General features: G+C 37.6%; 1 protein-coding gene across 6 annotated transcripts in view; it reads right to left on the bottom strand.

Moving 5' to 3' along the window:
* PDE7A (phosphodiesterase 7A) overlaps nucleotides 1–19,863 on the bottom strand; it is a 114,239-nt gene that overhangs the window by 19,478 nt on the left and 74,898 nt on the right. For all 6 annotated transcript variants that reach the window (XR_010410678.1, XR_010410677.1, XM_064588272.1 and 3 more), the window contains exons 4-6: nucleotides 11,036–11,187; nucleotides 8,705–8,768; nucleotides 43–138 (exon numbers count right to left, since the gene is read on the bottom strand). Coding sequence is in view for 4 of the 6 variants with exons in the window: in XM_064588272.1 (XP_064444342.1) it covers nucleotides 43–138; nucleotides 8,705–8,768; nucleotides 11,036–11,187 (312 nt within the window). In the remaining 2 variants the exon portion in view is untranslated. The remainder of the gene's footprint in view (nucleotides 1–42; nucleotides 139–8,704; nucleotides 8,769–11,035; nucleotides 11,188–19,863) is intronic.

Genomic DNA, 19,863 nt, shown 5'->3' with positions numbered 1-19,863 from the left:
AGTTTAAATCTTATTACTGTTAAATGGGTTGAAATCACTTACCTAAAAATCTACGAAGTTTCATCATATCTAAATGGAAGTACTCAATTAATCCATGAAGACTAAATAAATGAAAGGTTAAACTTACTAGACTATTTCCTAAAATGAAAGAAGAAGAGGTATCATCAGTAAGAAATACAGGCTCGCGTAATTGCATTGTGCTTCCAAATAGGGGTTTTGAATATAAAACATGGAGAGTGCAACTTCCTACTTTTTGTCTATCTAAGATTTATATCCTTTTATTTTACCAGCTATGAACTTTAAGTATCACATCTCTTTTTTTCCATTCTAAGGGAAAAAATGGCTTTGTTTCGTTTTTCTATCACCAAATAAGATAAGCATTTTCAAACAGATCAATTTTTTGAAAGACACCAAAATAATTACAATCAATAGAAAACTTTGAAAACTGTCCCACACTAAGTTGAATGCAACTTCCCAAAGCACCCAAAACATGGCTGCACTACCTTCAGCTTCCCATCTGTCTATCATGGTGCTTTAACTGAACGAGAATGTCCAAAGTCAACTGCCTTAGCTGCACCGTGTTAGGTGGAGTTTGTGTTTATTCTTCAAGAGACCGAGGTAGGAAGAGGGATCGATGACTTCAAGATCAAAACTTTGAACTGGACCACTTGACTCGCCCACACTTGTAGCAAGAAATCTGAGTAGCTGCAAGGGGGCTGGGTAGTGGTCACAAAACTAGGCAGAATTCTAGGATTCTAAGTTCATGGTCAACACTACATAGAAGTCTTACTATGTTTTTCTAGTGAAATGGCTAATTTACCGCCTCAAATGCCTATTTTCAAGCCTTTTCTACTCTTCTCAAACTTTTGACATACTTCCCATTCACCCCCTCATTCTCAACAGGCTCAGACTTCAACAGAAAATATACAAGCCCTCAAGTTCCCTTTCCTTTTCAAAGCCAATCCCTCCACCCCTCCAGAGTTTCTCAGAAACCTTGCTTGGATATCCTACCAACACACCCCACATGCCTCCTCCACCCCAGTGAATCAAAATACCCCTCCTCAGTCGTTCCCTATATTGTTCCAATAAGCATGAGCACTTGGACATGCTCTAGATTTTCTTCTCTCTCAAACAACAAAGAGTATCTGACTCTCTTGGCTCCCTCCAGAGTCACCCTCTCTATTCCCCTACATAACTAAATTTTCCGAAAGAGCTGATACATGCAGTGGGGACTGCCTCATCCTCAACTTCCACTCCTTTGTCACTGACAACGGAGTCAACACTAGTATAGAAATTAAATTTGGAAAAACTACCATTGTTACAATGGTCAGTTTCTCTTCCAAGATGTGACTCTCCATTTTTTATACCTTCTATTATATTTTGAGGTTTCGTAGATTTCCTCTATAGGACACATACGTTACTTAAAAAATGTATGTTAAAAAATTAACTTAATTTTAAAAAATGTAAGTTTTAAAGAGTTACGAGCTTATAATTTACTGTCAGCATTTAGACAATAATAACATAACCATGATTTTCGTATTCTCTAAAGAAATCCATGATTCCTACAAAAATCTATAAAGCACTTAATATTCCCACATTGCATATTTATAGTAATAACATTTATGAAGAATTAAAAAGGACCACTGGGCTAAACTCATTACCCAAAACTGCCTAAACAACTGTCAACAGCAGCCCATGGCTGAGGAAAAATATAAATTAACTGAAAAATACCTGAATGAGAAACCCTGGAAAAGATGCAGAAGACCAAAAGATATTCTTCTTTAAAAACCTGACATATCAGGTTTTATTTTTTTTATTTTTTATTTTTTTTTAAAGATTTTATTTATTTATTTGAGACAGAGAGAATGAGAGACAGAGAGCATGAGAGGGAGGAGGGTCAGAGGGAGAAGCAGACTCCCTGCTGAGCAGGGAGCCCGATGCGGGACTCGATCCAGGGACTCCAGGATCATGACCTGAGCTGAAGGCAGTCGCTTAACCAACTGAGCCACCCAGGCGCCCCTCAGGTTTTAAATGAAAAAAAATTTTTTAAACCTCTTAAGAAACTAAATGTTAAAATGCATTCAAATCCTGATAACACTCTATTGATATGAACAGGAGCCCATGCGCTTTGGAACCATTTGTGAAGAAGTGAGCTATCTTTCTGTTATTACTGCTATAACAACCAACTTTGCCTTCATATTTCACAACGTATGTTCAAGCAAACAATCCAGTTAAAAAATAGGCAGAGGATATGAATAGACATTTTTCCAAAGAAGACCCACAAATGGCCCAGACTTGGATGAAAAGATGCTCAATATCACTAATCATCAGGGAAGGCAAATCAAGACCATAATGAGATATCACCTTACATCTGTCAGAAAAGTTATCAAAAAGACAAGAAGTAACAACTGTTGGTGAGGATGTGGAGAAAAGGAAACCCTCTTGTACTGTTCGGGGGAAGGTAAATTGGTGCAGCCACTCTGAAGAACAGTAGGAGGATCCTCGAAGAATTAAAAAAGAGAACTAACATATTATCAATTCTGCTTCTGGGTATTTATCCCAAGAAAAGGAAACACTAATTCAAAAAGATATATGCTCCCCTATGTTCAGTGCAGCATTATTTACAATAACCACGTTATGGAAGCAACCTAAGTGTCTGTAGACAGATGAACAGAAAAAGAATATGTGGTATACATATACAAAGGAATATTATTCAGCCATAAAAATGAAGGAAATCTTGCCATTTGCAACAACATTGATTAATTTTAAGAGCCTTATGCTAAGTGAAATAAGTCAGACAGAGAAAGACAAACGCCATATGATCTAACTTATATGTGGAATCTTAAACAAAAAACTAAGCTCACGGATACAGAGAATAAACTGGTGGTTGTCAGAGGCGAGGGTTGGCAATGTTGACAAAATAAGTGATGGGGGTCAAAAGGTACAACTCTCCAGCTATAAAATAAGTCTGGGGGATGTTACGTACAGCATGGTGACTATAATTAATAATACTGCATTGCAGGGGCACTTGGGTGCCTCAGTCAATTAAGTGTCTGACTCTTGATCTCAACTCAGGTCTTGACCTCAGGGTTGTGAGTTCAAGCTCTGTGTTGGCCTCCAAGCTGGGTATGGAGCCTACTTAAAACAATAAAATAAAGATACTGTATTGCATATCTGGAAGTTGCTAAGGGAGTAGACTTTACAAGTTCTCATCACAAGAAAAAAATTGTAATTATGTACAGTTATGGATGTTAAACTTTTTGTAATGTTTTAAATATATGCATATATTAAATCACTACATTGTACACTTAAAGCTAATATAATGTTATATATATCAATTATACCTCCATTTAAAAATAGGCAGGAGTTGCTAAAAATGGCAGAGTAGCAGGATCCTGAGCTCACCTCTTGCAATGAATACACCAAAACTGCAAGTACATATAGAGCAAGTCTCTGAGAACAACCTGAAGACTAGCAGAATAGCTCTTCCACAGCTAAAGATATAAAGAAAAAGCCACATCATGAAGGGTAGGAGAAACAGAGATGTGGTTTGGTCAGAACCTACACCCCCAGCTTGGTGACCCATAAGCAGGAGGAATATCATAGGTATAGAGATCCTCCCTGAGAAGTGAAGGGTTCAAGCCCCACATCAGGCACCCACTGCCCTGGGGATCTGCACCAGGAAGACAACCCTCCATAACATCTGGCTTTGACAATCAGCAGGGCTTAGGTCCAGAAGCTTTGAAAATCAGCAAAGCTTAATTCCAGGAGAGCTGGAGGACTATGGGAAGCCAAGATTCCACTCTTAAAGGGCCTGCACACAAACTCCCTTGTTTGAGACTAGCACAGAGGCAAGAGTTTAAAGACTACTTGGCAGTAAGTTAAGGAAATTCACTAATTTTAGGGCTTGTGCAATAGGGTCAGGGATCTGTAGGAACTTTCTCCAGGAATGGAAGCACTGAAAGGTACCATTTTTCTTGCCCTCCTCCTGTCTAGCTGGCCTGATGCTGGCGGGCACCAGTTCTGACACTATCTACCTTGCTAGGGCTACTCACCTGACCGGGTGTTTCCCTGTGGACCAGTCCAGTCCAACCTACCCACCCTGGCAGACACCCCTCCAAAGTGGCTCCCGTCCTGTTGCACATAGTGGGACTGGCACCCCACCAAAGTGGCACCTGCCCTAGCAGGGGTTGCAGGCCCGTCTACAAGTGCGCCCACAACAGTCACAGCCAGCCACACTGGGGGCTAGCCCTGCCCCCCATATTAGTCGTGATCCAGCCACAAAGGAAGGCACATGTAGCCCACACAGGGGAAACCCTTGGAGCTCCTGGTTACAGTGACCAGGGCGTACTGTGCTACTGGGCCCCACAGGATGCCTGCTACATAAGGCCACATGTTCAAGACCAGGAGACACAGCTGATCTACTTGATATATACAAACAAAAATAGAGAGGCAGGGAAAGGAAGAGACAGAGGAACATGTTTCAAATGAAAGAACAAGACAAAACCTTAAAAAAATACTAAATGAAATGGAAATAAGCAATCTACCTCATGAAGAGTTCAAAGTAATGGTCATAAAGATGCTCACCAAACTTGAGAGAAAAGTGGATGAACTCAACAGAGATAGAAAATATAAAAAAGAATGCATCAGAGCTGAAGAATACATTAAAGTGAAAAATACAGTGAGGGAATCAATAGCAGATTAGATTATGCAAAAGAACAGATCAGTGATGTGAAATTCAGGGTAGTAGAAACCATCTAAACTGAACAGCAATAATGAAAAAAAAATTAAAAATGAGAAAGGTCTCAGGGACCTCTGGGACAACATCAAGCATACTAATATTCACATGATAGGAGCCCCAGAAGGAGAAAACAGAAAGGGAAGGGGCAGAAAACTTATTTGAAGAAATAATAGCTGAAAACTTCCCTAACTTGGGGAAGGAAATGGACATCTAGGTCCAGGAAGCAAAGAGAGTCCCAAACAAGATGAGCCCAAGGAAGTCGACACCAAGACAAATAATTAAAATGTCAAAAATTAAAGATGAAGAAAGAATCTTAAAAACAGCAAGAGTATAGCAACTAGTTATGAACAAAGGAAACCCCATAAGACTACCAACTGATTTTTCAGCAGAAACTTTGCAGGCCAGAAGAGAGTGGCATGATATATTCAAAGTACTGAAAGGAAAAAACCTACAATCAAGAATACTCTACCCAGCAAGGCCATCATTCAGAACTGAGGGAGAGATAAAGAGTTAAAGTTTTAATAAAAGTTAAAGAAGTTCATCACCACTAAACAGGCCTTATAAGAAATGTTAAAGGGGTTTCTTTGAGCAGAAAGAAAAGGTCAAAAAATAGAAGAAAATTATGAAGGAAAAAAGTCTTACTAGTAAAAGCAAACATAGGAAAGGTAGTGGACCTGCCACTTATAAAGCTTATATTAAGGTTAAAAATCAAAAGTAGTAAAATCAACTGTATCTACAATATTTACTTAGGAAATATATACAATATGACACAAAATACAAAATGTTGTGGGGGGGGAGTAGAAATGTAGTCCTTTTAGAATGTGTTCAAACTTAAGTGACTGTCATCTTAAAATAGACTGCTATATACATGATGTGTAATATATGAACCTCATGGTAATGATGAACCAAAAACTTCTAAGAGATACACAGAATATAAAGAAAAAGGAATAAAAACACAACACTAATGAAAGTAATCAAATCAAAGGGAAGACAGCAACAGAAGAAAAACTGAGAACTATAAAACAACCAGAAAACAACAAAATGGCAATAAATACATACCTATTAACAATTACTTCAAATGTGAATGGACCAAATGTTCCAATCAAATAACAGGGTGACTGAATGGATAAACAAATCAAGACCCATCTATATATAGCCTACAAGAGGCTCATTTCAGACCTAAAGACATATACAGACTGGAAGTCGAGGGATGGAAAAAATATTCCATGAAAATAGAAATGAAAAAAAGCTTGGGTAACAATACTTGAATCAGACAAAACAGACTTTAAAATAAAAACTGTAACAAGTGACAAGAAGGGAATTACATAATGATGAAGGGATCAATCCAACAAGAGGATAAAAAAAACAGTAAATATCTATGCACCCAACATAGAAGCACCTATATATAAAGCAAATATAAACAGACATAAAGGGAGAAATTAACAGTAATACAATATTAGTAGGGGACTTTAATACCCCCCACTTATTATCAGTAGCTAGGTCATCCAGACAGAAAATCAATAAGGAAACAGTGGTCTTAAATGACACCTTAGACCAGATGGACTTATCATATATATACAGAACATTCCATCTAAAAACAGCAGAATTCACTTCTGAGGTAAACATGGAACACTGTATTCCTCGGGATAGGTCACATGTCAGGCCACAAAATAAGTCTCCATAAATTTAAGAACACTGAAATCATATCAAGTATCTTGTCCAACCACAAGAGTATGAAACTAGATTACAAGAAAAAAAAAGAAACTGGAAAAAAACACAAACATGTGGAGGCTAAACAACACACTAATAAACAGTCAAGGGGTCAATGAAAAAAATCAAAGAGGAATTCAAACACACCTTGAATCAAATGAAAATGAAAATACAATGTTCCAAAATATAAGAGACACAGCAAAAGCAGTACTGAAAGGGAAGTTTATAGTGATAAAGCCTACCAAAAGCACTAAGACAAAATATCAAAGAAACAATCTAAGCTTACACTTAAAGGAATGAGAAAAAGAGGAAAAAACGAAGCCCCAAAAACAAAGCCCAAAAAAAGTACAAGGAAGGACATAATAAAGATCAGAGTGGAAATAAATGAAATGGGACTTAAAAAGTAATAGAAAACATTCATAAACCTGAGAGCTGATTCTTTGAAATGATAAATAAAGTTGATAAACCTTTAGCCAGGCTCATCAAGGAAAAAAAAAGAGAAAGGACTCAAGTAAATACTATAAAAATGAAAGAGGAGAAGATCAACAGACACCACAGCAATATAGATTTTACAAGACTAATAAAACAAGCATATGCCAACAAACTGGACAAACTAGAAGAAATGGATAAATTCCTAGACACATGTAATCTTCTAAGACTGAATCACAAAGAAACAGAAAATCTGCACAGTCCAATTATTGACAATGAAATGAATCAGTAATCAAAAAACCCCCAACTAACGAGTCCAGGACCAGATGGTTTCACAGGTGGCACTGTTCTATTTACATTTATTTTGACGTAACAACTAAAGTAATATTCACATTAAGTTAGAAAAAAAGAAATTTCCCAGATCTTAGATGAGTCAACTGATACTTCACATTTTTTTTAAAAAGGGAAGGACAACTGTGTAAATGATACTAGAAAATTTTCTGTGTGGACATGCCAAAGTGGGGGCAGGGAGAGGAACAGAACAGTCACCAAAGGGCAAAGGAGAGGTGGAAGAGAAACAGAAAAGGAAAAAAACAAAAACAAAAGGGCAGGGTAGCAGGAGAGAGGTAAGCTGATAAGGCAGAGTTCATTGTCTTTACAATTTTGCCTAGAATCAGTCGAATTTATTTTCTGTCAATGGAACACAGACAAATGGAAGGTGATTATAAAGCTATTTTCACCTTACATGGGCCACACAGATTATGGGGAATCATACAGTAATTCCAAAAAGCTAGTTCCTCATTGATTCTCAAGATGAATAAAGTTGTATCTGCTTGTCCATTTTCTGTATTTGGCTTCCTTATGAAATGAGCTTCATTCCAAAGTAAAATAAGAAAAAGAATGGTGATTTCAAAGTATACAGCAGTGAACTACCTAGCTGTTACTTCATTCTAAACACTCCAAAGTGACTTCCTCATTACTTCATTCTAAACACTCCGAAGTGACTTCCTCTCCACGTACTGCCCACTCTGCTTCACTTATTAAAGAGATATTTAGACAAGGACAAAGTCTAGTTGAACTACATGTACCATTTTTATGCCAAAAATTTTATCCTAAATAAAAATGATTCCCAGAGGGAATCCTTTTCCTGTTCCCAAAGAGAATAAGGAAACATGACCCCTACCCCAAAACAAAATAAAACAAAACAAAACAAAACACAGGAGGGGGTAAACAGATTAGAATCACCTGGTGTTTTCAAACCACTCATATTCTATAGATTCTGATAAGACTCCTAAAGAAGCTACTAGCTCATCCCCATCCAACCATGGAGAAGCAGTGTCAGAAGGAACCACTGATTAGAATATGTCCTCTCTCTCAAGTGTTCAGAGAAAGAAAAGCCTGAGAACCACAAAGTTGGAAGAAAGGATATCTCTCAAAATGTCATTAATCTACCACATATCCGTGGCTATCAAAACTGGAATACAGTATCAGAAGATGGCACTGTAAATAGCCACAATCCAAAAGAAACCAAAACAGAAAAATAAAGAACTAGGTAACAATTTCACTTTGGGTTATTCATAATAGCAGCATTAGCTAGGGTGAGGATTATAACTTTTGATCACTGCTAAGAGTAATGAAAAAATAAAATGATGAGAGTGATTCTCTGGGCTTCTAGATCAGTCACCAAAGAAGGGACAAAATGGTGTTCTGCCAGCAGAGGGCTCACAACCTAAAGGAATGAAAGCAACAACCCACCAGGGGCTGTACCATCAATGCAGAATCTAGAGTACACATTAATGTGAGTAAGTCAAATTCTTCACTTACCATTTGTTAGTCTATCAAATAGAAAGATATCAAAATTCCAACTTCCAACTTTTTCCAGCATACACTGAAATGAAAACCAAACATTCTTACTGTAATTTCATTTCAGTAACAGTCTGTCTTTTGTAGATAGCCCATAGAGAAGTGAGTAAAAATGAAAAGTGATCTAAGAAATGCTAAGTACCATTCTTTTTAATCGTGACCTTTCCAGCCGACTCCAAAAATGTATCCAAAACGTAAGCTCCATTTGGAAAACCAAATATTATTTTGCTTTCCAATTAATGAATGTACAGGTAAGATTAATGTTTCTTTCAATTCACTGCTATACTCCCATGAACTTTTCAAGAATTCTAATATAATTTAATACCATGGAAGTGTGGTTCATACACTGCATGGTCTAGAAACTAGATTTTAAAAGTCTCGTAAAAATGAGTTATAATAGCTGAGTACTTACTATATTCCATACTGTTAAAAGTGCTAGTTCACTCTTACTATTCATATCAACACTATGAAGTAGGCATTGTTTTCAATCCTCATTTACAGATGGGGAAACAGGCTAAACGTAACTAACTTGAGCAGCTAAAAAGTAACAGAGCTGGGATCTAAAATCAGGTGGTCTGACTCTGGAAACGAGGCACTTGACAGCTATACTACACTATGCTTAAATTATTTGTTATTCATTTTCTTAAAAAACACTCCCAACTTGCAGCCATTTATTTATATTCTTTATATAATAAGTAACAGCATTTATTACATTTATTTTTAAGTTGATGTGTATTTCAGTTGAGCAAATAAGTCCCACAACCCCAAAATGAAACTGATTGTATTTTTAAACCATATATTTGTAACCTGAAACTTTTGTGGAAAGTTCACTGTTGTATACATTTATCAATAAATTGACATAAATAATACTATTACTTATGATAGTATTCACAACTAATCATACACAGATCAATATTCTCATTTTTAAAAGCATAACATGTAAACTTTTTAAAATTTAAAGAAAGCATGAACACCTTCTATTAAGGTGTTCTTTCATCAAACCGGGAAGCAGTTTTTTTTCACTTTAATGTAATCGTAAAGAAGGTGCTTCGCCCTATGTACACACACTTACAAAATCTGGCCTGTAAATATTAAGTCAAAAAATAATTTTAAAAATACTAGAAACAAGATTATTTAAAACACTCATTTGGTCAAAAACAAGCTCATCTGAGCTCTACCTTCATTAAGACATTTCTTTTAAACTATATAAATAGAAAATAATGCTCACAATCACTGGGTTTAATTAGAAAACGTAAGGAATAGCACGGAAGACCACAGGGGAAGGGAGGGAAAACTGAATGGGAAGAAATCAGAGAGGGAAACAAATCATGAGAGACTCTGGACTCTGGGAACCAAACTGAGGGTTACAAGGGAGGAGGGGTAGGGGATGGGGTAACCGGGCGATAGGTATTAAGGAGGGCACGTGTGGAGATGAGCACTGGGTGTTACATGCAACTAATGAATTGTTGAACACTACATCAAAAACTAATGATGTACTATATGCTGGATAATTGAACATAAGAAAAAAATAGTTTTCTTCATAAAAAAATAAAATAAAATAGGAATAAGATAAAAAAAGAAAAAAGAAAAGAAAACATATAAATCCTCAAAATAACTCAGTGATGGAAGGGACTATGAAAAATCATTTGACTGAAAGTCATGAGGCCTAACGTCCTGTGCTGGGTGTACCTCTACCCAGGAGGTGACCTCAAACAAGTCTCTGATGCTCTTCAGGCCATTGATTCCTTACCTACAGAACACAGAAATTAGACCAGAACAGCTATAATATTCTTCCCAGAGTTAAGAGTCTGTGTGATCTTATAGTTTAATGTTCTACTGATCTACTTGTTACTTAATGTTATAATAAATGAAAACATTTTCACTATTTTAGTTAACTTCAGAAATTTCCCTACTTATAAAATGAACATGCGCTCTAAAGGAAAAACCTGAAGAATGGGCTTAACTGATTTTCGCATACAAAGAAAGGTTCTTTTTTTTTTTTTTTTTAAAGATTTTATTTATTTATTTGACAGAGAGAGACATAGCGAGAGAGGGAACACAAGCAGGGGGAGTGGGAGAGGGAGAAGCAGGCTTCCCACCGAGCAGGGAGCCCGATGCGGGACTCGATCCCAGGACCCTGGGATCATGACCTGAGCTGAAGGCAGACACTTAACGACTGAGCCACCCAGGCGCCCCACTAAGAAAGTTTTTAATAATTCAATACCACATGGGGGAAAAAGGCTTCATTAAACTTATCAAAGATTAATGTTTTCTTGAAAAAGCAATACACACCTTGGCTTGTCCATTATAATCATCATCTAAAATGTTTAGAGAATTTGAAACAGTAGTACCACGAAAAAAGCGTGAAGATCTAAGATACCGCTGGAAACTTAGTAACCTTCTGATATTCCTTGCAGACACAGAAACTTCAATTTCAGATTGAGCTGAAATAAAAGAAGTAAAAGGTGAGTGTAGCAAGTCAAAATTGTGCATACACTATCTTTGTATTACCCCTTTCTAGTTATACACAAATAAAAATAAATCATACCACATTTCTAGGAGAGAAGAAATACTTTATTTGTATTTTCAACTAAAGAACTAGGAACGAAGGGGTAAATGGTCAATTTTGACAGCAGTTAGAAAGCTAATGAAAAGTGTGGCTGGATTAATAATCAGTTTTTTTTTTTTTTTTAAACTCTGAAGCATTATCACCTCTCATTCTATTGCTTGAATATGCTGTATAAACATTATGGAACAGAAAGACAAAACCTAGTTTCAAACTATCCTTCATAGTGAGGAGCCAGGTCCCAAGTTTAATACTAATGAGATATCATTTCAAATACTAAGATAATTTTACTGAGAGGAAAAGGAGATGGGCTGGAGAATTAACTAATTTCTATTCTGTAAGAGTTCTACAGGATAGGGACAAAAATCCTGTAAGATAGAAAAGCTCTAGAAAGGAGCAAGTCTAACACAACCTTTTTTTTTTTTTTCTCTAGTTTTAGAACAAACCAAAATTTCCTTAAGTACCAGACGAAGTAATGGACTTGGGTTAAAAGCCATCTCCCAGGGAACACACGTTATCTTTAAACTCTAGAACCAAACTAAATTCAGTGAAATGCTCATAATATAAAACATATGAAAATGGAGACTAAGGATCAACAACTCTACACCTCTCATCTTAACCTCGAGTAGCTTAAAATCACCATGTAGAATGGCAGATAATCAAACATATTCTCCCTCGTGTGTCCAGTCAGTAACTCCACTATTGGCCTCTAGTACTTTGTCTTCCTATCTATAAAATAATGGCAAGAATATCTGCTGGATTAAATGAGATAATGTATACATGAGTTAAGTAAACGGTTGCAATGTAGATGATGATAAAATTGATGCTGAAGCCACTGCTCGAAGTATGCTTCAAGGTAATTATCCTGAGTTCCCCGTCTGTTCGTGTTGCTCTCAATAAAAGTATCCACTGGCTCCTCATCATCTTAAAATGGACTCCATCTCCTTAGTTTGGAAAAAAAGGCTTCATGCTCCAGGTTCTAGCTCTCTCCAGATTTGACTCAGGTGTCACCTTTCCTGGGAGGCAAACCTGGACACCTGCACACACACTCCCCATGTTGGAGAAATGGGAAGTACCTCCCCGCCCTGGGTTCTCAAAGCTCCTGTGCACACCTCCATCAGACTACTTCTGATACTGGATTATAACTGCTTATTTACCTGTCTCCTTTAATAAATGACGACCTCCGATGTAGGCAAGAACTACCTTTTTTCCCATCTCTTTATTCCAAAGCCTAATAACAGCATCAGGTAGATAGGTGAAAAATATACTGAATAAATGCATCCTATTTTTGAAATACCTGATGAGTTTTCAGATTCCCATATATTCACATAAGCCAGAAATAATGTACATGGTTATGTACAATTTTCCTAATGTACTCATTTTTCACTCCAGTGAATCTAAAATAGGAAGTATCTAGAACAACTGTAGAGTCAAATTTCTGATCTTTATCAATGTAACTTACATGAAAAGGACTGGAACCAAAATGGTAAAACTATTAATATCAAGTGATAATGTTTGAACTAGAATTAGCAAGTCTGAGGAAATGAGGGTAGACTAAGTTCTGTGAAAACAATGTTCCCAAGTGCTTTGCAAAAAGTTCCTCATTTAGTCCTTAACAATCTCAAAAGATAAATATTATCCTTCACTTTATACATGAAAACACTGAATCTACAAGAGATTAAGTAACTTGCCCAAGGTCACACAGCCAATATAGGATGCAAGGGGATTTTAAAACACTGAACTGTTTGCTTATAAAGCCTATGTCCACACTATGACTCCTACGTTTTTGTTAAAATCTTTACAGTATTATTTATTAATTGTAAAAAATTTGTGTATAAAATTGTTCAAAATTGTCTCTACTTAGATGAAAGCATGCAGAAAAAAAACACAGGGGGGGGGAAGCTAATGTACAAGAATTTATGCCTAATATGATCCTTCTAGTGCTATTCTTAGAAAAGAGTGAATCTGGAAGGGACAGAGTTGAATGGTACGAATATATGGGGAGCAGATGAGATCTAATTAATAAGATACTAGCACTACCATCTCTGTTTTCATGAGGTACCCTACAGTTTTACAAAAGTGCATACACTATCCCATTCAGTAATCAGAACAATAAAATGAAGATGACAAGATTATCACCCCCATTTTACAAATATAGCCTTAGAAACTGAAGTAGAAATGCAACACAATTAATCTGTGAGAGCCAAAGCATTTAGAAAATTCTAGAAAATGCCACAGAATACATGTATTCTATCCACTGTGGAAAAGTAACCTAAAGAGTTCAAGGTCATGAGCATGACTTCCTGAGCATTCCCTTCAACTTATCTGACATCACACACAAAAGGCAACAGTTCTATCGTCGGCAAGTGCAGTGCATCACAGGGAGCACGTGTGTGCATGCATGTATACACTGACAGCAGGGGCATCGCTACTTTCAAATTCTATAGCCAAACTCATGCACCCCAGGGATAAATGTGAGAATCTCTTTGGGAGGACAGCTGCACAAGGACCAGAAAATAAATGAGCCTCATTTGAGGGGAAAACCCCAATAACTCAGTGCACTGTGCTAAGGCCTCCTATCAACGTAGCAGGATTCACACTGTCAATGGTTAAGACATCTGGCAGTCTGGAGGCCAGAGCCCTATTCACAAAATCACAGCTGTACCCGCCTGCTTTACTCCCATTTTCTGGGTAATTTCTGACGAGACACAACCTCCTGGTATCTCATTTTCCTTAACTGAAACAAAACAAAACAAAGCAAAAACTAAACATAATTCACGTCTTCCTGTTTCGCAGAGTCCTGAAATTGGTACACATTATCCAGAGTTCTGGTTTGACCATATAAAGTTGAGAACGAATATTAGACTGACTCAAGGGGAAATGCTCACAGGAGCCTAGCACCATCCAGCAAGACTAATCCCATAAATAACCTACACAAAGCACCAGAAACGGAGCTTCATTTAACGACAGAACCAGCCTTAACAAGTACTGATTATTTCACAGACAACCTAAGAAAGGGGAGAACCTATCCAGATGAAACAGCAAATCATCCAGAGAAAAGTGTTTTCTTCACCTAGAAGGCCTGGGGAAGATTACTTAAGAAGATTACATTGTGGAAGACTGAAAATCCCATAAGACCCTACAGAGACCGCAACTAAAACTACCCCAAAGCTTTGCCTAAGACTTCATGTACAGCCAGAATTTGGGGGAGGGGGGAAGAGAACATTTGATTTTTCTATTAGGCTAGTTATTGAATATGTCATGTGTTCACATGTCTGAAAAATGAAAAGGAAGCAAGATGGGAAGAAGAGAACCAGGGAAAGAAAGCGAGGAGGAGGGGAGGAGGAGGAGGGACGGAGTGAGGGAAGGCTAAACGTAGAAAAGAACACAGTGAAAAACCTAACCCTACCCAGTCATCCATCCAGCTACTTCCTAAGCCCTCCCCCAAAATGATAATCTTTTTCTTAAAGTTTCCTGTGTATCCTTCCTGAGTTTGGTCAAATATATGAAATCATTATATACTATTTTTCTACTTTTACATAAATGGTAGCATATTCCATTGTATGTTCTGCACCCTTGCTTTTTAATTTTTCTTGGAGCTCCTTCCCTACCAGTACACAGAGACCTTCCTCATTCTTTCATGAGGTTGTAAAGTATTCCATAATATGGATGAACCATAATTTATTGAACCAGTCCTTTACTGAAGAGCATTGCTACAATTTTAAAATTTGCAAAAATACCTTCATTTTGTGAAATATGCTTATATTTCCACTTCTTGATTTGTCAGTTTAGGATATCGTCCTTTAATATTTTATCACACATGAGGAAACCACTCTGTATCCTACTTTCTCTCCCTTTTCGTTTCCCAATGTTTGTTAGCAGAGTACAAACTTTTTCTTTCATTCCAATCCTCACTTTTATCTTTTGTTTGTTTAGGTTCATCCTTTAGCAGTTCCTTCAGGGCTCATGAAAACTACGCAGCTCACAACTTCTTTCGGTAGTCTTTGTATTTGACAGACAGCTTGACTAAACATAAAATCTTGGCTCTCATTTTCCTTCTTTGAGTGAAGGCAGGAAAATGAACACATTGATTTATTACTTTCTGGCATTGAGATCTGCAAAGTCTGAGGCAAACCCTTTATTTCCCCCCCTTATAAGTGACGTGGTTTTTTGGCATGGCCATCCACACAATCTCTCTTGATCTTAAAGTCCAATGACTTTGTGAAGATATACCCCCCTATTAATCATTCTGGGTCCTTTTCCCCAGATATAAGGGGTGCTCCTTCAATATTTAAATTTAACTCTTCTGTTACTTCTGAAGAGTTTTCCTGAATTGTATCTCTAAATATTTGTGTTCCACTCTTTTAGCTTTATTATTCAGAGACTAAACTGTTAGGTCGAAATGGCTTTACCTGTCATCTATATCTCATTTTCTCTCCAATTCTTTTTGTTTTGTTTTGTTTGCTTTCTCATTTTTCCATCCAAGTACTAACCACATCCAACCCTGCCTAGCTTCTGCGATCAGACGAGACTGATCTTGTCTGTAGGGTGGGCTGGCTGCAGACTGCTGTTCTCATTCCTACCCACTGTGTCTGTTAACCTTGGTTAGTGCATATTCTACACCTTGTGCTCCTACCAAGTGCCTTCATTTCTGTGATCTACTTAAACATTTGCTTTTTTTTTTTTTTTAAGTTTTTATTTATTTATTTGAGAGAGACAGAGATAGCAAGAGAGAGCATGAGCGGGGAGGTGAGGGAGAAGCAGGCTCCCCGCTGAGCAGAGAGCCCAAACGCTGGGACTTGATGCCAGAACCCTGGGATCATGACTCAAGCTGAAGGCAGATGCTTAACCTACTGAGCCACCCAGGTGCCCCTGAACATTTGCTTCTATTTCTTGATTCTGAATATACAGGTTTCAACTACTTTCGTTGTCTTGCCTTATTTATTACCTAGTCCCTGAGTTCTTCAATTTGTGCTTCACAGTGAAGCTACTGCTTCATTTACATTTTTAAGTGAGTAGCAGAAAATTCGGTCACAATTTTCATCAGCTTAAAGGTAGCATTTTTCTGTGAGCTGCTCTTTAATCATTGCTAAGTTCTGCTGCTCTCTTCTACCGCTCTGCATAATTCAAGGACCCGATGGGCCAGTTTCTTTTTTACAAGAATCATCACTGAATGGGCTAAATTTTTGTGGACTAACCCTCTACACCATTTTTTTTTTTTTTTAAGATTTTAAGTAATCTCTACACCCAACATGGGGCTCAAACTCACAATCCCGAGATCAAGAGTCCCCTGCTCTTCCAACTGAGCCATCCAGGCACCCCTACACCACACTCCTAATATGGATAGAAGTCTTTTTTCTTTTTTTTTAAGATTTTATTTATTTATTTGAGAGAGAGAGAGAAACAGCATGAGAGGGGATAGGGTCAGAGGGAGAAGCAGGCTTCCCGCCGAGCCGGGAGCCCGATGCGGGACTCGATCCCAGGACTCCTGGATCATGACCTGAGCTGAAGGCAGTCGCTTAACCAACTGAGCCACCCAGGCGCCCGGACGGAAGTCTTAAGAGAGGGTAGAGGAGCCCTCTTAGCTTCCTTACCCAAAAGGCTCTCTCCTTTTCTGCCAAAGGGACAGTCTGCTTCTTACAAATGGATATCTGCTATTTCTGTAGCTGGGCCCAGGGGGAGTGCACCTACCCCTACTCAACCCAGATCACAGACCGGATGAGGCAAGTAAAATGTTTAACCTTATACTTCCGGGCAAGCCCCTAAAAAAAAGTTTTAAGACTTCTTTTGTGGCCTAACATCTGGTCTATTCTGGAGAATGTTCCGTGTGCATCTGAGAAGAACATGTATTCTGCTGTTGTGTGGAGTGTTCTGTGTATGTCTGATAGGTCTGACTGGATTACAGTGCTGTTCAGGTCCTCTAATTCCTTACTGATCTTCTGTCTCATTGTTCTACTCATTATTGAAAATGTAAATTAGTCTCCATTACCGTAAAACTGTCTGTTTCTCCCTTCAATTCTGTCAATTTGTGTTTCATATATTTTGGGGTTCTGTGGTTAAATGTATATATGTTTATAATTTATAATTTATGAATTTATAACTTATATCTTCTTACATATTTATCATTGTACAACGTCCTTTATCTCTTGTAATTTTTTTTTTTTCCCCAAGTCTACTTTGTGTGACAATAATACAGCCACCAGCTCTCTTTTGGTTACTATTTACATGGAGTATCACTCCCATCTTTTTACTTTCAACCCCTTTGTTTCTTTATACCTAAAGTTAGTAGTCCCTTCTACACAGCATATACATGGACTCTGTGGGTTTTTTTAGTTCAGGTCTGCCAATCTCTGCTTTTAAGTAGAAGAATTTAACCTATTTACATTTAAGGTGACTACTGATAAAGAAGGATTTACTTCTGCCATTTTGCTATTATTTTGGGTATATATTGTATGTTTTTTGTTCCTTAATTCATCAATTATTGCCTCTTTTTTTTTTCATTTAGCTAATTTTTTTGTAGTGTACCATTTTGACTCCCTCTTCTTTCCTTCTCTGTATATTTTTTAGTTCTTTTGGGCATTACAATTAACGTCTTCAACTTATAACAACCTAGTTTGCATAGTACCAACTTATTGTACAAACACTCCACTCCTATACTCTCCAACTCTTCCCTTTTATCTTGTTATTGTCAGAGTGCATCTTTACTCATTGTGTATACACACACACAGATTTATAAAAGAGTAACAAACCAGAAGTACAACAATACTGCTTTAATATTTACCTATATAGTTACCCTTGCCGGTGTTCTTTATTTCTTATGGTTTCAGGTTATTCTCTAATGTCCTTTCATTTCATCCTGAAGGACTGCCACTAGCATTTCCCATAGCACAGGTCTATTGCAAATGAACTCTCTCAACTTTTGTCTGGAAATGTATTTATCTCTTCTTCATTCATGAAGGACAGTTTTGCCAGCTATAGAATTCCTGGTGGATAGTCCCCTCTCCTTCAGGATTCTAAGTATGTCATCTTACCCCCTTCTGTCTTCCAAGGTTTCTATAATGAGAAATCAGTTGTTAATTTTATTGAGGATCCCCTGTTATGACAAACTGCTTCTCTTTTGCTGCTTTCAAAATTCTGTCTTTGGGTTTCAACAATTTGACTATATTACGTCTCAGTGTGGATCTCTGAGTTTATTCTGCACTGAGCTTAGATGTGTATTTCATGTCTTCATCAGATTTACAAAGTTTTCCACCTTTATTTCTCAAATACTTTTTCTGCTCCTTTCTTCTTCCTGTTACTGGGACTCCTATGATTCATATCTTGGTACATACAATGATCTCCCACCATTTTATTGGGCTCTGTTCATTTTTCTTCATTCTTTTTTTTTTTTTTCCTGCTTCTCAGTTTGAATCATTTCAATGGTCTTATCTTCAAGTTCACTGATCCTTCTGCCTACCCAAATCTATTACTGAATCCCTCTAGTGAATTTTTGCATTTCAGTTATTATACTTTTCAGCCCCAGAATTTGTTTGGTTCCTTTTTATAATTTCTATCTATTGAGATTCTGGTTTTGTTCATACAATGTTTTCCTGATTGCCTTTAGTTCTTTGTCCATGGTTTGCTTTAAGCATTTAAGACACTTGATTTAACATTTCTCACTAGTAATTCTAATGTCTGGGCTTCCTCAAGGATGGCTTCTGTGAAATTCTCTTGTTGCTGTATGTATGGGCCATACTTTCTGGTTTCTTTGTATGTTTTATAGTTTTGTTTTTTTTCTTTTTTGAGAAGTGGACATTCTGACTATTAAACTGGGGTAACTGGAAATCTAATGTCTCACTCCTCCAGTACTGCTTACTTTTGCTTGTTGTAGGCTGAAGCCATCTGTTTTGACTTCCACACTGTTTTCACCTTTGCATATCTATCTGCCTTTGTGTGTTCCTTGTTGTGTGTGGTCACTGGAGTTCCTGATCCATTATCTGCAGTCAGCCAATGCAGTGGCCCGACACAGATTTCCTTAAATGTGTGGCTCCAGAAGGGGGAGTGGAGGGCAGGAACAGATTCTTTAAATCTTCCAGTAGACACTGCTGGTTGAAATCTCCGCAGTTGTAAGGCTGAAACGAAGGCAAATGTCTGCGCCTACCACTCAGGGATCTGACAGACTGACTTACACATGCAACTCCAAAGTTTTGGAGAACAAAGTCCCCAGTGCCCACCCTGGCTTCAGCAAGCCCCTCCAGGAACATAGGCCACTGTCCCCACAGCTAAGGGGGCTGAAGAATGGGGAATGATCACTGGTTTGTGTATGAACGGCCAAATAGCAGCCTCTGCCTTCATCAAGTACTCCCCAAGGTTGTTATAAGTGTCCAATCAGGATCCAGAAACCTGAAATAGTAGACTCTGGTCTTTTTCTCTAGTTTAGTGGTTGTTTTGGTAGAGAGATAAACACCTCAATCTTCCTACCCTGTCATTTTGAGTGACATCTGACCCTTTCTTCTAAAAGATGTGTTTTTCTTGGTCCTTTCTGGGAGTAGCTGCCCTAAGCCATCTGTTCTGC

This window comes from Mirounga angustirostris, unplaced genomic scaffold (assembly GCF_029215605.1).
Source record: "Mirounga angustirostris isolate CCGP_5_RB_7025 unplaced genomic scaffold, mMirAng1.0.hap1 SCAF_4, whole genome shotgun sequence".
NCBI lineage: Eukaryota > Metazoa > Chordata > Mammalia > Carnivora > Phocidae > Mirounga > Mirounga angustirostris.
Note: the sequence above shows the minus strand (reverse complement) of the source record. Positions and strands in the feature narration are given on the sequence as shown.